This window comes from Mastigoproctus giganteus, chromosome 8, assembly GCF_048544385.1.
Source record: "Mastigoproctus giganteus isolate SK-2022 chromosome 8, ASM4854438v1, whole genome shotgun sequence".
In the NCBI taxonomy this organism is placed as follows: Eukaryota; Metazoa; Arthropoda; class Arachnida; order Uropygi; family Thelyphonidae; genus Mastigoproctus; species Mastigoproctus giganteus.
In genome coordinates, this window is record NC_143582.1 from 47,184,011 (window position 1) to 47,204,222 (window position 20,212).

The 20,212-nt window shown below is 39.8% G+C and overlaps 1 protein-coding gene across 6 annotated transcripts in view; it reads right to left on the reverse strand.

Moving 5' to 3' along the window:
* LOC150081511 (uncharacterized) overlaps positions 1-20,212 on the reverse strand; it is a 284,800-nt gene that overhangs the window by 103,419 nt on the left and 161,169 nt on the right. For all 6 annotated transcript variants that reach the window (XM_090379978.1, XM_090379976.1, XM_090379973.1 and 3 more), the window contains exon 2: positions 12,742-18,447. In XM_090379978.1, coding sequence (XP_090236104.1) covers positions 12,742-18,439 — 5,698 coding nt within the window. In that variant the 5' untranslated portion in view covers positions 18,440-18,447. The remainder of the gene's footprint in view (positions 1-12,741; positions 18,448-20,212) is intronic.

Here is a 20,212-nt window from a genome sequence, read left to right on the forward strand (position 1 = left end):
TGAAAGTAAAACTTCTACTGCCTTTTTTATATAAATTTGAGATATTTGTTTTGATACTTAGCCAAAAAGACCCTCCTTTAAAAGTCACGTTATAATTCTTCTTTAACACACAGTGCGTACGTTTCTTATCCCATATTTTTTTTTGAATTATCAAATTAGAGTGTAAAAGTTGTTAGTTAAGGAGGTTGAGGTGTCTAAAATATTTTGATGTAGTTCTTCATTATAAATTGTTTTGCGTATCAAAAGGAAACGTTTCTAATTTTTTTTCTCGCAACATGTCTCTCAACTTACAATTTTTTTATTTAAAAGCAGTAACGGTATCAGTCGAAGAAAGAATATGCTCATTTTCGTCTTGCATGTGGATATATTCAGTTTGTTTAAATAATGGAATAAATTGACATAAATGGTAGTTTTTATAAGCCGCGTGTCATCGGATAAATCTGTTTCCATCCGACAAATCTAATAAAATTTAACAGTTGCGCTTTATTGCCGATATCAGTAGATTCATCTGTTTGAAATGCAGACATTTTCTAATCTGCAATATGTTCAAATATCCCTTGTTCAATATTTCGTTTTCACCTTTGTTCCTAAACACGGATTTTACTTTAGTGCTTAATAGATACTATTTTAATGAGTTTTTAAAGTTTTCCGTTGGGAAACACTGCTCCAATGGAATCTATTTTTCTGGGATGTGTTAATAGTACCTGTGGCATCCATTTTGTCGCATTCATTAAAGAAAGCTCTAACGCTATACAAAGTTATCCTTAGCTTCCGTTCTGCAATTACCGGAAACCATAAAAGCATTTACAGAAATTCGGCAGATATCTGATAGATAGATCATAGACCTATCCTACGTATTGGTACCGAACGTTAGCTTTCATTCTATTTTTAAACTACCCTAAGAAATACAGAATTCTTTCATAAAACTAAGAAATCATTTAAGATGTTCGGTTTCCTCCTTGCGAAGTCTGAAGACACTTATAGGGCTGTTTCTCGGAGCAAATTAAGCGTCTGTTATCTGCCTAGTAACGTTTTAGAACTCTCAAGAAGGTGTAACAGATAAATGTGAAACTTGGTCCTTCTGATAACTTATCTGCGGCGCGATATTGGTCTATTTTTGGGCTATAATTTATAAGCATGCTTGTCAGAAAGTACAGATGATAACATCCGCAGACAGGTGTTGAGATAAATGACTCGATGTTGACAGCGACGAATTTGTCGTTTTGCCGATAAGCAGCGCGAGTCGGGCCGCATGACCGAATTACAGTAAAGTTAAGACTGAGTTTCCTCTTTCTCTCCCCTCCTCTGTTGTTGAATAGGAAACCAGAGGGAATGCGAGATATGCGAATGGATTCTGATAAATCCGACACTCATCTGTGTCGTTAGTGCTGTACGAATGACGAACGGTATAAATTATGGAGTTGTCGCATCCCCTGGAGAGTTAACTCGCAGCGTTCATTTCTCCACAATTTTTCGTCGTTACCGTTACTTCATCTCTTTCTCAGTATAATGAAAAGTTCTCAAAGTTTGTCCATTTCATTTGTTACCTTTTGGTCTACTAGATGTCGCCACTTAATGTTCTGTTAGGTTTATTCGATTTATTAGTAGGACAACAACAGGATATTTATTTATATATTATTATTTTTTTTGTACTGACCTTTGTAATGCAGTGTACTTTAATTTGAAGCACAGAAAGAAATAAGTCCTCAATTTTTGACGAACATATATTGATTTGTTTTCGTTCCTTTATTAAAACGTACTTAACTGATATCTTCAAAACAGTCATTCTGTTCTCATAAAATCAGTTGTATCGCCTCTTTCATCAACCTTGCCCGTGTTCTACAATAGGTTTTTCCTACATCTTTTACTGAAAGAAAGTTTACTTCATGCCCTGTCACTCATTGTTGATAAGAGAACAGGACAATAAATAGAATGAATTTCAGTATAACTTCAAAAAGTTTATTTCATAGACGTACTTTTAGGTGCAATACTACTTTTCAGTGCAATCACGTGCCTTCTACTCGTCTATTCAGGTGATTGCATTTTTATTTTCATTCTCTGATTCAGAGAACGTGTTTGGTAAAATGTAGGCAGTTATGAGCCGCATTTTGAACTTGCGACTCGAAGGCATCTTTAAGCGGACCATATATATGAAAATGAGAAGGTGCAAGATCAGACCTGTATTGTTTATGTGGTAAGATCTATAGTTTCACCTTACAGGTAAATTATAAATTAGTCTGATGCCACAGAGAATTACCCTTACGCAAAAACATTCCTGTTGTTGTAGAACAACCATGCCTTTTCTACCGAATTTATAGTTAACATTCAATTTATCATAAATTTGATAACACTGACGCTTCATTCCCCTTGAATAAGTTCATTGGTATGTTGATCTGTATCAGATGTTAGTCTGCCACACTTGCGCTAGTATTTCTGAAGAGTTCGATTGTAAACGACTGGCAACATACGTTTGCGTACTTTCTGTAGTAAATCTCTTCATTTAAGCCCATTACACAGTAAACATCGATCGAGAATTCATTGTTGGGCGCGAGTGCAACTGAAAGAGCAGTTTCATCTTGAAATATGGCTGTCAGCGTTAATATTGCTAATTCGTATTGGTATTTATTAATATCTCCGCAACTACAAGTATACATTAAAACACACAGTAATAAATACAGGAACTCCCCGACTTACGTAAGTCGGGGAATTTTCCCATGCTTGTGCAGCACTCGCAACTGTGCTCGCCGAATTGATAGAATCGAAAAAGAAATGTTCGACGAACATGTAAATAGAATTATTGTATTCAATTTGTTATCTCATGCGCAAGTAAAATTTCAAAAGCGTGCAATTTCAAAATTATAAAATAAAAAAAAAAAAGAGCGGAGACAGGCATAACATCAGTAAATTTTACCTCTCGATCAGCATTGCCAGAATCGACGTCTTCAGCTGATAAGTACGACGATGCGGAAGTTGAGGGCTGTGGAGATTTAGAAGCGGTCGGCCTTTTTCCGGTAGTTGTTGGCGCATCGGCTTCTGTGGCCATAGTGCACCTCCCAAGGTTTTTGCAGTACTTTGATCCAAGCCCGAGGTGGGATTCGAACCCGCGACCTTTGGGTTGCCAGGCAGGCACTTTACCCACATGGCTAGCCCGGTCGGCCGCTCAACCTTACGAAAGAACATATTAATGTTTGACTGGACAGTGGCTTTTTTATTTTCATCGTAGATTTATTTGTAGCAAGCAAGCATATCATTCACCCTTCTATTAACTTTTAAGAATCGTTCGCTGTCAGGATCCATCTTCTCAAACCTCGTCATTGCCGATGCAATTTCTCGAAATGCCATTGCCGTCTCTCTGGCGATGAAGCGTCTCGGCTGCTCATTTGGTTCATCTTGAGCTTCGTCAGCATTTTCTTCTTTCACTATTGCTGCCTGCAAGTCAATACGTTATTCGTTAGATAATTCCATGTCTTCTTCCTCTATTAACTCCTCCACGTCTTTAGCATCCCCCAACTGAAGTAGCTCTGCAACCTTTACAGTCTTATCTGTAACCTCTTCTTATGATTCGTCTTTTTAAAATCCTTCGTAGCCTTTTATGTGCCGTGCTCATATTTCTTCCATGCGCCATTTAAACAACTTTTAGGATTTTTTGCCCAGGCCTTATTAATGTTTAAGATGGCGTGGTAAATATTGTAAGATTTCCAAGTCTCTCAACGTAAAATTTTTCTCATCGTCTATTGCAGACAATGCCTGAGCAAATGTTGTGCGTAAATAGTATGCTTTTAAATTCGAAATAACACCCTGATCCATAGGTTGGATGGGTGAAGTCGTGTTTGGCGGTAGAAATATGACTCTTATGTTCGAATTGAAATCATCTAGATGCGTGTGATATCCAGGAACATTATATAATAGAAGCAAAATTGTGAAAGGAACGTCGTTGTCTTTACAATATTTTTCAGCTTCGGAAATGAAGCAGCATTTAAACCAATCCTCAAAGAGAGATATTGTTATCCATGCTCTCCGGTTCGATCGGAAATGCACGGGTATGGTGGTGTTATTGATGCCCTTAAATGCACGAGGATTTCCAATATGGTACACAAGCAGTGGTTTTAATCTGTAATCTCCTGCCGCATTAGCCCCAAGCAAGATCCCTGAAACCTTGCATTGTATTTTCCTCTTTGGCAATGTATGTTCGATCCGGCATTTTTTCCCAATACAGAGCAGTCTCGTCAACTTTAAAAATTTGCTGCGTTGAATAGCCGCCTTCGTCAATAATTTTTCCTCACACATCACAAAATTTCTCTGCAGCTGTAGAATCGGCACTGGCGACTTCACCGCATTAGCCCCAAGCAAGAACCCCAAGCTTGGTTTTGTTGGAATAAGTACGGCGAACCCCAAGCTTGGTTTTGGGGTTCGCCGTACTTATTCTTAATATATTTATACTTGTTGCTTTTGCTTGAATGGTCATTAGACTCAGGGGCATTCGCTTCTGAACCTGATTTTCCATTCACATTATTAACGTTAACTTAAGTGCGTTGATCCTTTGACATGTTCTTTTATACGCGCACTGTCCTTTAAAATAGCATTCACTGTTGACGCAGCGAGACCTAATTCCTTTACAATAGATGACAAACTTTGTCCTGCTTTGTATTTCTTAATCATTTTCATCTTCATTTCTAAATCAATTTTGTTTCGTTTCCTGGCACTACCACCACTTGCACTTTCCGTTGGTCACTTTCCCTTCATCATTGTAATACGTAAATAGGAATGAAGAGAAGTTTCTGAAATTTTTTTTTATATGATTGAAGATTTCAGTGAAGGGGAACACATTTCGCCATAATAGCGTAAAAATCCACACAATTGCAGTTATTGGTATTATCGCAAATGCAATAAGATCGAATTTACTACCCGTTTATAATTAGATGCACTAACAGAAAAGCCCAATAAATCGGAATGTCAAATTGGTTTTATTGTTTTTTGGTCGTGACCTCCAGAAACGTGATTTAGAAAAAATATCACAAGGCGTTAAAAATTGATTCTTATAACGGGAACATATGATAACGATGAAAGGGTAATGAAATTTCCATTATAAATATGACCTTTAAGAGAGATGTTGTTGTTATTTGGTTTTTAGGAGCATTAGCAACAAAGGCCATATTGCTCCGGGGATATGCGGTGGCCAATTCCTGACCTTTTCGCATCCTCCGTATTTGGTGGTCATGGGCTCGAACCCCGGTCTAATCAAGAAGCGTGTGCTATGCACTGCTGCTCCAGCCCACCTGGCTACGGAGGCGCCTTTAGAGAGATAAATAGCTGAGCAATATAGCGAAATTTTCAAATTCCAAGGATTTGGAACGAATTAAAAAAAAAAAAATGTGTTATTGGGTTCACATTACGATATTTTCACGATACCTCCATTTATTCCTACAGGATGCAGAATACGTTTCCACGAATTTTTTAAGTTTGCACCGGCCGGCAAAAACTTACGTAAAGTAGAATTTACGAAGTCGAGTATTACGTAAGTCGGGGAGTTCATGTATATTATATTTTTATGTTTTATTATATGTAGTAAAATATAATTATATATTAAATTCCTAGCATTACTGCTGTTAAGCATGTTCCATTAGTCAGCTGTGCAACGTCATATTTTTTACTACTGATAGCAATATGTGGCAATAAATATATAATGGGTACCTGTGCATATTCATAATATTGCCTAAGTTTTCTTCATTTTAGTTGCATTTCAGAAATATTAAGATGGCAAAATATTACATTTGAAAAAATATTGAAGATGTGAAAGGAATTATAATTCCTTGAAGCGGAACCAATTATACGTAGAGGTAATGGAAGGAAGTATACTACCGGATGAGGTGGAAAAGAGTAGTCTTAAGGATAAACTCAGAAAAGAATTTTCCTTGTAATTGCGTTGCGTTCAATGCGCATTTTTTTATTTTTATTAACGGGGTGTACAGTGCTAATGTTATATTATGAGTGCTAATTGTTAATTTTTAAACTACTAAAATAAGGCTAAATCTCATTAAATAATTAATATTTAATGCATTTTGAAGATATGAATTGATATTTATTAAGAATTTTTGTTTAAAAAAGAAATACACGTATTAGTAAATCTTTAAGCAGAATTTGTTGCGTTAAAAAATCCCTATTCATACTTAAAAATTTGACGGTTTTTCTAAATTCTAAAAAAACCCATACCCATACTTAACAATTTGATGATTTCTCTAAATTCTTTGTGGAACCTTTTATTGAAAGGAATTCTTCTTTCCCGTTGTATGAATAAGACTGGGAAAAAAGAACAGTTCCTTTATGTTTTTCCCTGTCGTATTAGTACTTTCATGTTCTTTTTACTGTCATATTCTTACAGTAGTCGCTTTTTCTTCGTTCAGGCTTGATGACAAAATTCTACAAAGAATACCGAAACATGAAATTCTTAAGTAGGATTTTGTATTGTAATAAACTATTCATGAATGCACACTAGATTTTTTTTTTTTTTTTTCATTTTTAGCACAATAAATTACTAATAAATCACACGAATTGTTTAAGAGTTGTTCACTGGTTTACTAGTGTTCTTTTTTTTTTTTTTAATAATTCTTTAATATTTATTTATTTACTATTTTGAAATACCAAATACTGCGATAAAATTTTTAGTATTTTGACAAGAACACTTTCGGGAAGGCTTCGTTCATGTGCCACTTTATTTATTTGGTAACCCTATATACCAACCAGCCCAAGTAAACACGCTTAGTATGAAATCGGAGTTCTATGCTGAAACAGCAGGATTATGGAGGAGTTACAACTTCAATCAGGGAAAGATTTAGTGACATCCCACTTTGGCTTTTCTGAATAGCAAAGAGGTTGCTATGCCAACGATACTTGAAAATTTCATCGAAGCATCGCTAACAAAGTTTCCACCAGAAATCTAAAATGTTTCCAATGAGTAATTGCATCTCTCTCAAACAAGATACTTTTGTACCTTAGTAAATCGGTCATCACGTACTGTTGTAATCCACTTCGCTGTATGCTAATATACCTGCCTATAATGGTGTGGGAATATATGGATTTCCAAGTCGAGTAAGCCCCAGCCCCTGTTTCTATATTTGCTGCTTACCTTTCTGACAGTTTCCAGTTTTGTTCTTCGGTTTGTTTTGGTTTTATTGTGGCTGCATCGATAGAAGGTCAGTGCCCTTTGATGTGATATTGGCTCTTCACAGATTCGCTCTTTTTAAATAGGATTGAATTGGCATACAGATTATTTAATGAAAAGAATTTAGCATAATAATAAAACGTAGTACTGTATTTCGATAACGTTACAAATTTCTTCGGCCCAAGTTCTAAATCATTTGATTGAATAATTATTGAATGTTATTTGAAAACTGCGTTATGAGCTTATTGAAATCATTTAAAATATTTTAACGGAAAAGGCTTGTCAAAACTTTTCTTTGTTAGCGAATTTAGACTTGAAACGTTTAACACTAGCCGTTGAATAGGCAGGTTATTTATTGACAGAAGGAATTTTTAAAGGACTTTTCATTTAGGACTGCACTTAGTCGGTCTCTGTTGGAGATGTAGAGGTACCCCCAGTCAACTACTTTTAGTTTGTTTCCTTGTAATCAAGAAACTGGCCTGGAATGCTAGCATTTACAAACACGATTCAACGCACGCTTCAAAGTTGCCGCTGTGTTGAAGAACATTTTCCTTAGTCTGGTGGTGCAATAAATAAAATAAGTTTTGCTCATTTGGTTATAGTCCATCTTCAGGTACGATGGAAACCACGATACCTTTTTTTGTGCTTGCTAGTTACTTGGAACTTTTATATAACTGCATACAACAATATGAGACTGATGGCTTGCATAACTCTTATCGTCAGTAAATGCTCCACCCCAGTATCCTTTTATTAGACGCTTGGTGATCACTCTTTTTTAATCCATGGAATTCAACGTTCTTTTCCAGCTGTTATTATCTGCAATAATACTGTTACTAATGTAGCTGAAATTAATAGGCTTAGCTTCCTTTTCATCTACAATACAAGCAATGATAATGACAGTTTAATACACTGATCGACAAAGTTAACAGAACAAAATGTTTGTCACGAATAATTTATTGTGAACAATGTCGCCGAAAGAAAATATTTGATATAATAGGCATCTTGGCATGTAAATTCCGAGTATCCAATAGATCTCTATCTACCACCTTACAGAACCGAACGTTATGCAAAGTATTCATGCCTATAAAAACACGGGTTGCGACCACAGCAGTTCATTCCCGTTTTTTGGCTTGCTCAGTGGGGTAGCCATATCTCCAGTACTCAAGTTTGCAAGTCATCATCGTTTAGATGATTCTTTGAGATGGCGGGCCGTTGTACGACTTGTAGCCGGGCAGTCGCAGGCAGAGGCGGCAAGTTGGCTTAATGTGTCACGCAGTTTTGTCTTGACAAGAACACAACTAAATGTTGTGTTCTTAAATTAGTAATAATATAGTATGTATGAAATGGTATTAACTGTACATATATATATTTTTTTTTAATATTTATTTTCATTTATTTATTTTCCCCCCCTCGGGTTGGGCAGCCTGAGGGCTCCTGTCCTTTGATATTGCACCCCTTCCACTGGACGACAAATTGGTGCAGCAGCACTAGATAATAGAACCAAGCACAACTAGTCATGCTTAGAAATGGGCAGTGATTGACAGGGTGTTGATCGCTGTAGAATGTAGACAGTTACACTCTCTCTCAACACAGATTTTCCAAGGTGGAGTTCGACTAAACGTCTAGGTGCCACCCAAAACAAGTACATCCGCATACATACATACATACATAGTATAGAAGCGCAGCATCTTACTCACCGTCTCCAGAGCATGCTGCACGGTCAGCTCACATGCACTGCAGGCCTCTGTGGGGCTCCTACCCTTGGACCTGGAGATTGTCCGCTGTGGCATGCTATATCAACTATCAAGAGGGAACAGTGTAACTTGCATTGGCTTCACCACAGACCCGACCAACAACAGCAACGCAGAAAAGAAACGACTAACCAAATATCTTCAACAAACCTGGCAGTCCCGATGGGCGGACTCAACTAAAGGTGAGATAACCCGGAAGTTCATCCCGGACATTACCCAAGTGTATCCCGAACAGCCAAACTGGTTCTCACCGGGGCTCTACACCACCTTTCTTCTAACAGGACGCGGCTCTTTTAATGCCAAGCTGTCAACTTTCGGCATCAGGGATTCCCCATTATGCCACTGCGGAGAAAACCAATCATGGTCACACCTAATGCACGATTGTCCCCTCTTTGAGGACATAGATGTCATTTCATCACAAAGATACGCTTTAATCCGAAGGAACGGGAGCACCTTATATTACATGAGGAGGAGCACTACAAGGCCCTCTCGTGCTTTGCACATGAGCTGTTTACCCGGCTAAGGGCAATGACCCAACCTCCCCAGGCCTGATGCAGGACCTGACTACAACTACAACTCATCGGACGGGACTCTGCTCTCATGAGTGCCATTACTTTGTCAACTGTACCAGAAAGATCAAAGTACCACGATATCGGACGGGACTTTGCTCCCACGAACATCACAGTCAAACACGGACACCCGGTCAACTGGACCGACAGCGCATGTAATTTACCCAACGAACTACCCTAGAATGTGACAATCACCATATGCAGGAGTGACACTGCATCGACGCGCAGATAACAGAACAAACAGTGAAAGTGACCACATACCAACAATGCACCCAAAATGGAAATAGAAGGACCATGACCACGACCAAACTGGATGAGACCTTGATCCCATGACCAACGCCGGCATTCAACCGATCTGTGAACAAGTCGGTAGAGACCTTGTCCCTGGATGTACCTCCTGGTGGGGCCAGTGATGTGATGCTGTCCTGAACCTGCTGGCCCAGCCACCACTCTGCAGCCATGCTGCACACACGCCATATTGGCGATCTGTGCCGGCTCCCTTGTCCGGCCCTTTCTACCCCATCCCGGCAGGGGGGAGGAGACGGTCATACTGTTTCCTCCCCTCCACGCCACCCCCATTCTTCCTTCTGGCAGGGCATGGGCATGCCCTGCTGACACCAAATTGAGGCCTCCTACTCTATTGGCCTTATCCTTCCTCCTTTAACCCCCCAGTCTTCATTCTCCCCCCTCTCTATCTTTACACAAGCGAATTCCCCTCCCCATAAATTCAATGAATCCAAATTAACTTACGCCCATATTTCGGTCTATCCTTATTCAAGCGACATCACCCTACGCAATCGAGAGATATCACACATATATCTATACATATATGTGTAAAAAAAATTTTTTTTTTTTAAGGTCCTAGCCACTGAAATCTCAGGAAATTAGGTGGCAGGACCTGCCAGAGTGAACTAAAGACTATCGGGTACCTGGTCTGCCTCCACGGGGCGTAAGTGGGACAACGTTGAGCTTCAGAAGAGGTCCAGCGGCTAAATGGCCAGAGAAACAACGGTACAAAACACCACACTTCCATAATCCATACACTTTTAAATCTCTGGCCTTCCCAGTGAACTGGTACACCCACAATAAAAGCAACGCGGAGATGGGGGAAACCCCTGGTGCCGTTAGGCACTGAAAACACTTACACTTACACTTATAGAAGCAGTCTCAGGAGACAGGAATCATTACAAGAAGAGCTAGCCAAGATCTTCCGAGGAGTACGTCAACCAGAATAGACCGTTATCTGGTTCTAGCAGCAAGATGGAACCCTATGGTGACCTGTCATCAACTGTCTCTTGAGGTTGCTGCGGCTACAGATGAAAACATTTCCAACCGGACTGTGTTAAGAAGTTCAGTTCAAGTGGACTCTACGCAAGGAAGCCGGTGGTTTGTATCCCATCAACCCCAAACCACTACAGAGCTCGTCGAAACTGGTGCCATGAACATGTAACTTGGATCCCTGACAAATGGGACACAGTTTTGTTCTCTGATGAGTCCCATTTCAGCTTACAAACAGATTTTAGATGTTATTTCATCTGGAGACAACAAGGAATGCGGTATCATCAACATCAACATCAGAGAAAGGGACACTTGGGATGGGGCGGAATAATGATCAACGGCTGAATCCCTCTATGTTTTTTTTTATAGGAGTACCGTAACTGCGCAGAGATACTGAGAACAGATCCTCGAATCCTACGTGCGACTTTTTAGGGGTGCGGTTGCCCAGATTTTCTTTTCATGCACGATAACGCCACTACACATAGAGCTCAAGTGGTGAAGGAATTGCAGATATCCAATGACTGCCGTGGCCAGCACGCTCACTAGATTTAATTCTGATCGAAAATGTGGGGGTCGCCGTTGGGCTTCGCATTGCACGCCGACAGTTTGCAATGCGACGGTCACTTGATGAGATAAGGTCTGCGCTGGTGGAAGAGTGTATAGTGTGTTTGTGTTTAATGGCACCAGAGGTTTCCTCCATCTCCGTGTAATATACGTTGCCATGTGAAAAAGTACACTGTTGAGGCCAGAGATTTAAAAGACGCTGGTGGAAGAATGGGATTTGTTGGCACAGCATCTTATAGACACCTTTATATCGAGCATGGTTCACTACTGTTTAGCCGTTGAACGGGATCATACGCCGTACAGATGTCATGTGACCATATTTTCGAGTTTCTTGTATCGACATGTGTGATGTGACGTTTTTTGCAATTCTTATACAACCTCTAAACTGTCGGAAGTTTCCCACCGTCTTCTCATTTCGTTAGTATTCTGCAGTACACCACCATACTAAATTTTGACCTACTTCACTGCAAGCTGCATGAGTTAACGTCACGTTTTCTACGTCTTTTGTTAATTTTGCCGAGCAGTGTATTAAAGGTGACTTTGTTTGTTGGTTTTTGTTTTTAAAGAGGAAAATATTACATATTCTGTTTATGTTTTGCTTAATTTTTTTTTCATGGTGCAGTAATTTTACGCAGTAGCAAAAGTAGCCCATCACGTTGCTATGGCAACAGAGGCAGGATCTTGTGATGATACCGAAGATTAATACATCAAGTTGTCGTAGCAGACTGGAGTCCCTACTGCTAAATAAAACGAACTGGGTAGTTGGGAGCTGCAAACAACTAACGAACCTTTGCAAGCCATCAAGACTTACTTCAGTTCCCTGGAATTACTGGAACTTGAAAGATTGCGAATGGTCTAATGATTTTCAAGACACCATAAACAGAAGTTCTCTTAAAGAAAGTCTTGGAATAGATTAGATTTTTTTTTAATTACTTATGAACGTTTCAGGCTTCCAGTCCTCTAAAAGGTTATTTCCCCCATAATTTAAAATCGTTCAGTATCTTCACTACTGAAAATCTCAGGGAAAAAAATTCATCCCTACATTTTTACTAGCCTGCTAAGTAGAAATATTAGTATTTTTTCTTCGCCATATTGAATGGCGAATTCAACTCTGAAGTTGAGGCATTTACGATGTGACAATAGGGAAATTGATATTTTGGGATTCAACAGAAGACGCTCCTAGCTTATTATGAATAGCAAGATAGAGCGTGAAGAGGTTTTACAAAGGACTATACAGAATTGAGAATAGCATCTATACGTGGTGAATAGTTAGTCAATCGTATTTATTTCTAATTTAGACTTTCTTTTAAAAAAAAAACTTTTCTGAAATGGGGACAGAGATTCGTTGAGAGTGTGATGTTTGTGTTGGGAAGCATGCTGTTATTAATAACTAAACGAGATATAGAAATATAGCACTTACCTTTCCTGAGGTGCTTGGGTGGGCTCTTGGCTGATTTTCGTTTCGTAGGAGATTTAGGAGTTTCTTCCTTCTCATCTTCTTCCTCTTCTCCTTCCTTTTGTTCTTCCTCTGCCGTTGGTTCTAATTCTACATTCTCCACCTGATCCTCTTCTGGCTTTGATTCCTCTTCCTGGTCCTCTTCTTCTGGCTTTGATTCCTCTTCCCGGTCCTCTTCTTCTGGCTTTGCTTCATCTTCTTGAGCTTCTTCCTCTGCCTTTTCCTCACTTGGGGTCACTGTACTGTCAGCTGGAGTTTCTTCGGCTTCCGCTTCTGCGGTAGGTTCGGCTACCTCTTTTGTGTCCTCGACTTTTTCTTCAGCTTCCACTTGTTCTTGCCCATCTTCTAATGCTTTTGTATCTTCCACATCCACTCCTTCAGTTTCTTTTGCTTCTTCTTTCGTTTCGTCTCCTTTTTCATCTTCCTCCTCTCCCTTAATTTCTGCTTTTGCCTCCTCTTCCTGTGCTTTAGCTTCTTTTTCCTCTTTATCTTCTGCTTTTGTTTCTCCCTCCTCTCCTTTAGGCTCTGGTTTTGTTTCTTCTTCTCCTTTATCTTCTGATTTAGTTTCTTCTGCCTCTTCTTTATCTTCTGATGTAGTTTCTTCTGCCTCTTTAGCTTCTGCTTTTGTTCCTTCTGCCTCTTCTTTTGTTTCTTCATCCTCTTTAGCTTTTATTTCTTCCCCTTTAGCTTCTTTTGTTTCTTCCTCTTCAGCTTCTGCTTTTTCTTCTTCTGCCCTTCCTTTAGCTTCTGTTGGTTCTCCCTCCATTCCTTTAGCTTCTGTTGTTTCTCCCTCCATTCCTTTAGCTTCTTTTGTTTCTTCCTCCTCTTTAGCTTCTACTTCATCTTCCTTTTCTACTTCATCTCTAACCTCAGCTTCTTGTGTGTCTCCATCCACAGACTGTTCAGTATCAGATTCCTTTGCTGCTTGCAAAGATGGATGTGTGGGCGTTACTTCCTCCTTATCTTCAGATATTAGCGGTTTCTCTTCCGCTGGCTCAGCAGGGGTTGCTGCTGCTGATTGTTTTTCCTCATCTTCTAGAAGTTTTTCACTTTCTTCAGGTGCTTTGGTTTCCATTTCAGGAGCTTTCTCTTTGGTGTCATCCCCTTTTACATCCTCTTTTAATTCTTGTTCGACTTCTTTGGGAGCCTCCTCTGAACTGTCCTTAGGCTCTTCTTTTTCTTCTAGTTCAGTAGATGACTTCTCATCTTTCTTATGTTCTTCTATGGTAACTTCCTGGTCTTTTGGTTCAGTGTCTTTGCTCTTATCTTCGTGTTCTTCTGTGGTAACTTCCTGGTCTTTTGGTTCAGTGTCTTTGCTCTTATCTTCATGTTCTTCCTCTAACGTTTCTGCACTATCTTTGGTTTCTTGAGAGGGTTCTTCTTTTTCTGCAACTGCACTTATGGTGGAAGGAGTTTTTGCTCTTTCTGCTTCGGATGTCGTAGACCGCCGCCTTTCTGGTGGTTGATAAATGGCAGGTGGAACACTAGTAGCTGATGAAGCCCGTGACCCATCAGGTTTATCTGCTTTACTGTCTAAAGTTTTGGTGCTGACTGCAGAAGCTGGCTTCGCCTCTAGGACTTTTCCACTTGCTTGGGATGGGACTCGATCTCCTGCAGTGTCACCAGTTACATCTCCTTTTGACGATACAGATTGACGTCCCGAAATTGCAGATGTGCGTCCTTGGTCTCCATTAGTTGCTGAGTTTGGATGACTACTTTCGGCTGTTGGCTCTCCTTCACTTCCATCTCCATCTTCAGTGGGTTCTCCTGTAACTTCCACTTCTGCAGTCGCCTGCTGACCATCCACTTCCTCCTCTGCTCCTTCAGCTGCTGCAACTCGCATTGGCTGAATGATATCTCTCCCAACACCCACCTCTCTAGTTTCACTTCTTTTGGCCTCTATATGACATGGTTCGACCCGGTGTATCTCCACATGACACACCTCATGTGGTTTACAACCCTGCCCTTTAATGTCCACTTCTTCCAATGATTGCAAAAGGTTCTGCTTAGTGAAATCAGTAGTGTCCTTCGCCTCTTGGACCTTTTCAGAGGGACCCTGGACTTCTGCTTTCGTTATTTGTTCTTTGGAAATGTCTTCTAATTTTTGAGTTGCAGAATCAATCATTTTTTCTTTAGGTTCTATAGTTACTTTTTGTGGAGTTTCCAGTGAAGAAGGAAGCTTGGAAATTTTATCTTTCGATGTTTTATCTGCATCTTGAATAACCATGTCTGGTGTATGGCTCCTTTCTATGTTTTGATTGTCTCCCGCAGAAAATCCAATTTCAGTAGAAATTTCGGTAAGTGGCTTCTTGGTTTCTTGAATGGCTGCATTGGTTTCCAATGGTATCTTGTGAGCCTCTGTTGTTGCTTCTAAAGGCTTAATTTGTTCGTCTCCGAGGGATTCGACTTTGTCCCTTTTGTCTGTTCGTTGCAAGTCAGATTTCTCTGGAACTTCAGAAGGAGGCGGTTTGGATGGGGGTGGCTTTGGCTCTTCTCGAGGAATCACAGTTTCCAGATGGATTTTTTCTGGAGATTTTGGTGGTGGTGGTGGTGTCTGCTTAGTTTCCAGTATGCCTTTTGGTGATATGATTTCAGATTTTTCCAAGAAATCCTTTTCTGCAGGTTCAATTTCTGGCTCAGGGGATTTAGCAGGGGGAGTTGCCACTTTCTGAATGTTGTCTACATCTGTTGTCTCCACTTTCTTCAAAACTGTATCTTTCTCATCCTGTTTTGTTTCTACAGGTGGAATAATTTTATCTTTTTTTGTAGACCTGGTGTCTTCCGTCGTCGTGGATAGCTGTGTAATTTTATCTGAAGATTTCATTTCTGGAGTTGGGGATCCTTCAGATTTTTCAGAAATCATCGTTTCAGGTGTGGGTGACCTTTGAACTTTTTCAGAAACTAATGTTTCGGGTGTTGGTGCACGTTGGAGTTTTTCTGTAATCATAGACTCCGGAGTCGGTGTTCGGGATGCCTTTTCTGTTTTCATAGGTTCAGGAGTTGGCATACGCTGAATTTTTTCAATTGGCTCTGGCGTTGACTTAATCTGAGTTTTCTCTGCTGAGGATTCGGGAGTTGGAGTACGTTTCATTTGTTCAGGGGTTGGAGTACGTGTCATTTTTTCAGGGGTTGGGGTACGTTGAACGTTTTCTATTAGTGTAGGCTCTGGGGTTGGTGTATGCTGAATTTTCTCTGCTGTGGGCTGAACTTTTTCTGCTGCAATAGGTTCTGGAACTGGTGTACGTTTCATTTGTTCTGGTGTCAGCGTACCTTGAACTTTATCTGTTACTAGCATTTCTGGTGTTGGTGCACGTTGAATTTTATCTGTTACTTGGGGTTCTGGAATTGCTGTATGTTGAAGTTTCTCTATCGTGGGCTCAATTTTTTTTACTACTGTGATTTCAGGGGTTGGTGTGTGTTGAATGTTTTCTGCTAAAGTGGCTTCTGGTGTTGGTGCACGTTTCATTTGTTCTGGAGTTGGTGTACGCTGGACTTCATCTACTACTAGAGACTCTGGAGTTGGTGTGCACTGGACCTTTTCTGCAACTATGGACTCTGGGGTTGGGGTAGGTGTACTCTGTACCTTTTTCATATCTTCAGTTTCCAATTTCGATATTTTTGGAGACATTTCAGAATTATTATCAGATTTTACTGTTGGTTTGCTATCTTCTGCTATTTTGTGTTCTAAGATTGTCTGCTGAGGCTCTTTGGAAAGTGCAGTTTTGGGTTTTAGTTCAACTTGTTCAGGCAGTTCACTTGTAGAGATTGTTTGAGATTCCTGTATAGGCTCCTTTTTTTCTTGTGTTAGCTTGTCTAAGAGAGTTTCTGCAACGTCCTTGGGGGGCTGAAACTTTGTGTCACTTGTCTCCACTTTAGGACCTTTTTCTTTCTCTGTAATGTCGAACAGACCTGCTTTCGGATAATCTTTTTCTGCAACGCTCTCTCTTTTAGGCAAGGATTCAAGGGACTCAGCAGGACTTTGAACCTGTTTCACCGGTGATGTCTTGTCTGCTAGGTCAGCGGACGATATAATAGACGGATGCGTTACAGATGGAGGTTCCTTCTCTGAGACAGTGGCAATAGAATCAGCCAATTGCTTGGAGGACGGAGCCTCTCCTTTTGCTTCACTCCTGGATAAATTAGTATCTTTGCATACAGTGAAAGAATTAGAAACTTCTAACTGTAACTTTTCATCATCTTTACTATCGACAGCGTCTTTCACTGATTCTACTTTTTTATCTTCAGTTTTCTGAGAATTCTTTTCCTTATCGGCACGAGGAACACCCAAAATGGATTCAACAAGAGGTGGTTTTTCTGTTTCTGTAGATGTTGAGAGTCGTTGTGATTCGCTACTTTTGACTCCTGACGGCTCGGATGGTCCCGCTTTCGGATCTTTTAGCTTCTCTTCTGTACTGGATATCACACTAGAGATTGTTTGATCTACTTTGATTGCGTGCAAGTCTTTCTGAACTTCGCCTTTTTGAAGAAGTTCAGGGATTTCGGTCCCTACTTTACTATCACAGATTGACGATGATTTGGGCAAATCGTGTAAGCCCGCTTGATCCTCCATCCCAAAAGACACTTTTAATTCCTGAGAAGGTGCTGCATCAGCGGGATGCTGTGGTGGTGGTGGTGGTGCTACGGCATCTTTTATAGATTCATCCTTTCCAGGGTGTATGTGAGTAATGGTCTGAGGCTTAGTTTCACCCCCAACTGACATCGTCCCTGAGGTTTTTGGGGATGTTCCAGGATCTGCATGCTGAATTTGGTCTGAGAGAGTGTCTCGTGAAGATACTGCGTGTATGTTGTTGTTAAGTATTAGGTCATCTGTCCCAGTGATACTCATTGTTGCTTCCGTCACAACGGCGCTGGTTATGGCGGTGGCGATTTTCTCAGTCATGGTTCCATAAGGATCTAAATCATAAATGTCCCTTTCAATCCACTGACCCATTTCTCCATTCTGCATCTTTTCTGTAGTGCCGTTCATTGGTAAGGTCGCTGATTTCTCCGCTTGTTCTGAAGGCGGAGGAACAGAGCCAAGAATTCTGTTTGGAACCGCTTCCATCATTTGTTCTGCTAAGACTTCAGTGTCTTTCTGGAGGAGGTCTGACATGGGTTTTTTATCGCTATCCATCCACGATAAGGGAGGTTGTTTAGAACTCATTGCTGGAGGCACGAAATCCTGGCGTTTGGGTGAATCACTATCTACACGAGGCTCAGGAACAGCTTTTATTGTTTCTGCTTTGTCGTGATATGTATCGGTGGCACTTCTGCTAAGTGCTGTTTCGCCGTCGGTAATTGACGACACCCTAGCGCCTGGAATTGTTTCAAAATCCACCCTAGCACCATTTATAGTATCGGAAAATTCACTAGAAACGTCCACTACCACAGAGTTTTGGTCGCGTGAAAAGTCCGATGTTCTGCTGTCCACTTTCCATGTATCCAGTGATCCAAGCTCACTAGCTTTCTTCCCATCGATGGCGGAGGAGGGGAGCTCCTTCGCTAACGTTCCTTCATTTTGGTTATCTTGGGAAGATACAGGTCCGGTACTAGGATGCGGTACGGAAGATGAATCTGTTTGGTCAATGGGATGTCCACTTGGAGGAGGCTTGGGGCCTGAGACAGGAGGAGAGGCTACTGCCGCTGGCTGCTTTTGGTCCATGAGAAGTTCTGAAAGATAGAAATTGAATGCAGTAAGAAGAAAGCGAAGGCTTAATAGAAGAGAGATTTTCTCTTATCAGTCACACGCAAGAAATTCATTACTATTTGTATATCCGAGATGTAATCCGGTAGTGAATTCCTCCCTTACCCTAGCATACTAAAGAACAGTAGAGGATCGACTTTCCTCAACATTTTTTTACATCATGTAAATAGTAAGTATATTTCGCAAGAAATAATATGAGTAATTCGCTTATTAGTTGCTGTTTCATAGTCAAAAAAGTCATGCTCTTGAAACTGCCAAATTACTATGAATTTTACTTTACTGAAACAGTTCTGTCAAAGGCTAGAGTCCTATCGCTAGCGTTCGTCAATTGGTAGCAGTTTGTAATTAATATGCATTGGTCAAAAGCACTGTTAAGAAATGGATATGCTAACTCATAGGCGGTAGACAGTCAAATTAAAATGGGCTTGAAAGTCTGAAAAGAGCTTCTACCCCACATATACATATGAAAAGTAGTCCTTGTTGAAGAACTGAAAAAGAACGATAGACGAGTATGAGTATGTCTTGATGACATTTGTAAATTTCCTTTCTGTAATTCAGAAATCAGCAGATAATAAAAACAGCAGAAACATTGATTCGGCAGTCTGAAAAACTTTTTAAATCCCTCTCAAGTAGCAACCCATTGTTCATGTGTTGTTTACACGGCATGTTAAATTGTGATAGATAGATATTACGTCGTTCGTCTACTATTCTTTCGCTTGTTACAGCGAATTGGCGAAACTTACTTTGGATTACATCTCGTATCACGAGATATTTCTAGCCATGTTTGGAAATAGGACTTGGTGGAGTACTTGGGCTGATATTTTTTTCCTTTATTTTAATGTCCAAATTATAAAAATATTTCATTAAATTTATCCAAATTTAATGAAATATCTTTAAAAAGCTTTCTCCTGTGCTAATAAGCTTATATATGTAGTTTAGCCTAAGTCGGCTTGTTACTCTTTGTAATATAATAGGCTGTTTTCTAACCGAGGTTTGGAACACTGTAATCTCGAACGGATTACAGTGTTCTACAACGATGTTGATTTCTCATTTTGTGAAGTTGTGATTTTTCTCGTGTTGTATTGCAAATAAAACAAAAAGGTCAGTATAAATGCATTGATCTTTCAAATTGCGGTTTGGGTATGGCACAGTATTAGATAAATGGCACCATACTTCTGTTTATTTGTATTGCAATACCAGGGTAAATCCATTGTGACATTCGCACAAAATGATGCCATTTTGTGTGAATGTCATCCTTTGCCAGCCTTATCCTTTGCAAACTGAATTGGAAGTTGTCTATAAAAATAGAAATATATTATCCAGGTTAATTTAAAAGTGGTAGAATTAACATAGCTTGTCAAAATTATGACTTCTGATAATATTTATATTTGACACAATTAGTATTAATAAAGCCAAATGATAAACGGAAGTGGACTTTTTCTGCATCAGCAAAAAATAATAAAATAAAGTAATTAATATAAAATAATAATAAAACAAAACAAAATATTCAAGAATATTTATAGTATTCCCGTTTCTGAAAGTTAACCATCCAGTTCTTCTTTGAATTTATCTAGACTCACTGCCTGTTCCATGTTAGAAGAGCAATTTACTCCAGTTTTCGACAACTTGCTGTTCACAGGTGAACTTCATGAGATCCAGTCTTTTGTTTTTCCCAGAGATTTTATATTTGTGTCCCCTGGTTCTTGTCTTACCTATGAGGGAGCACAAACC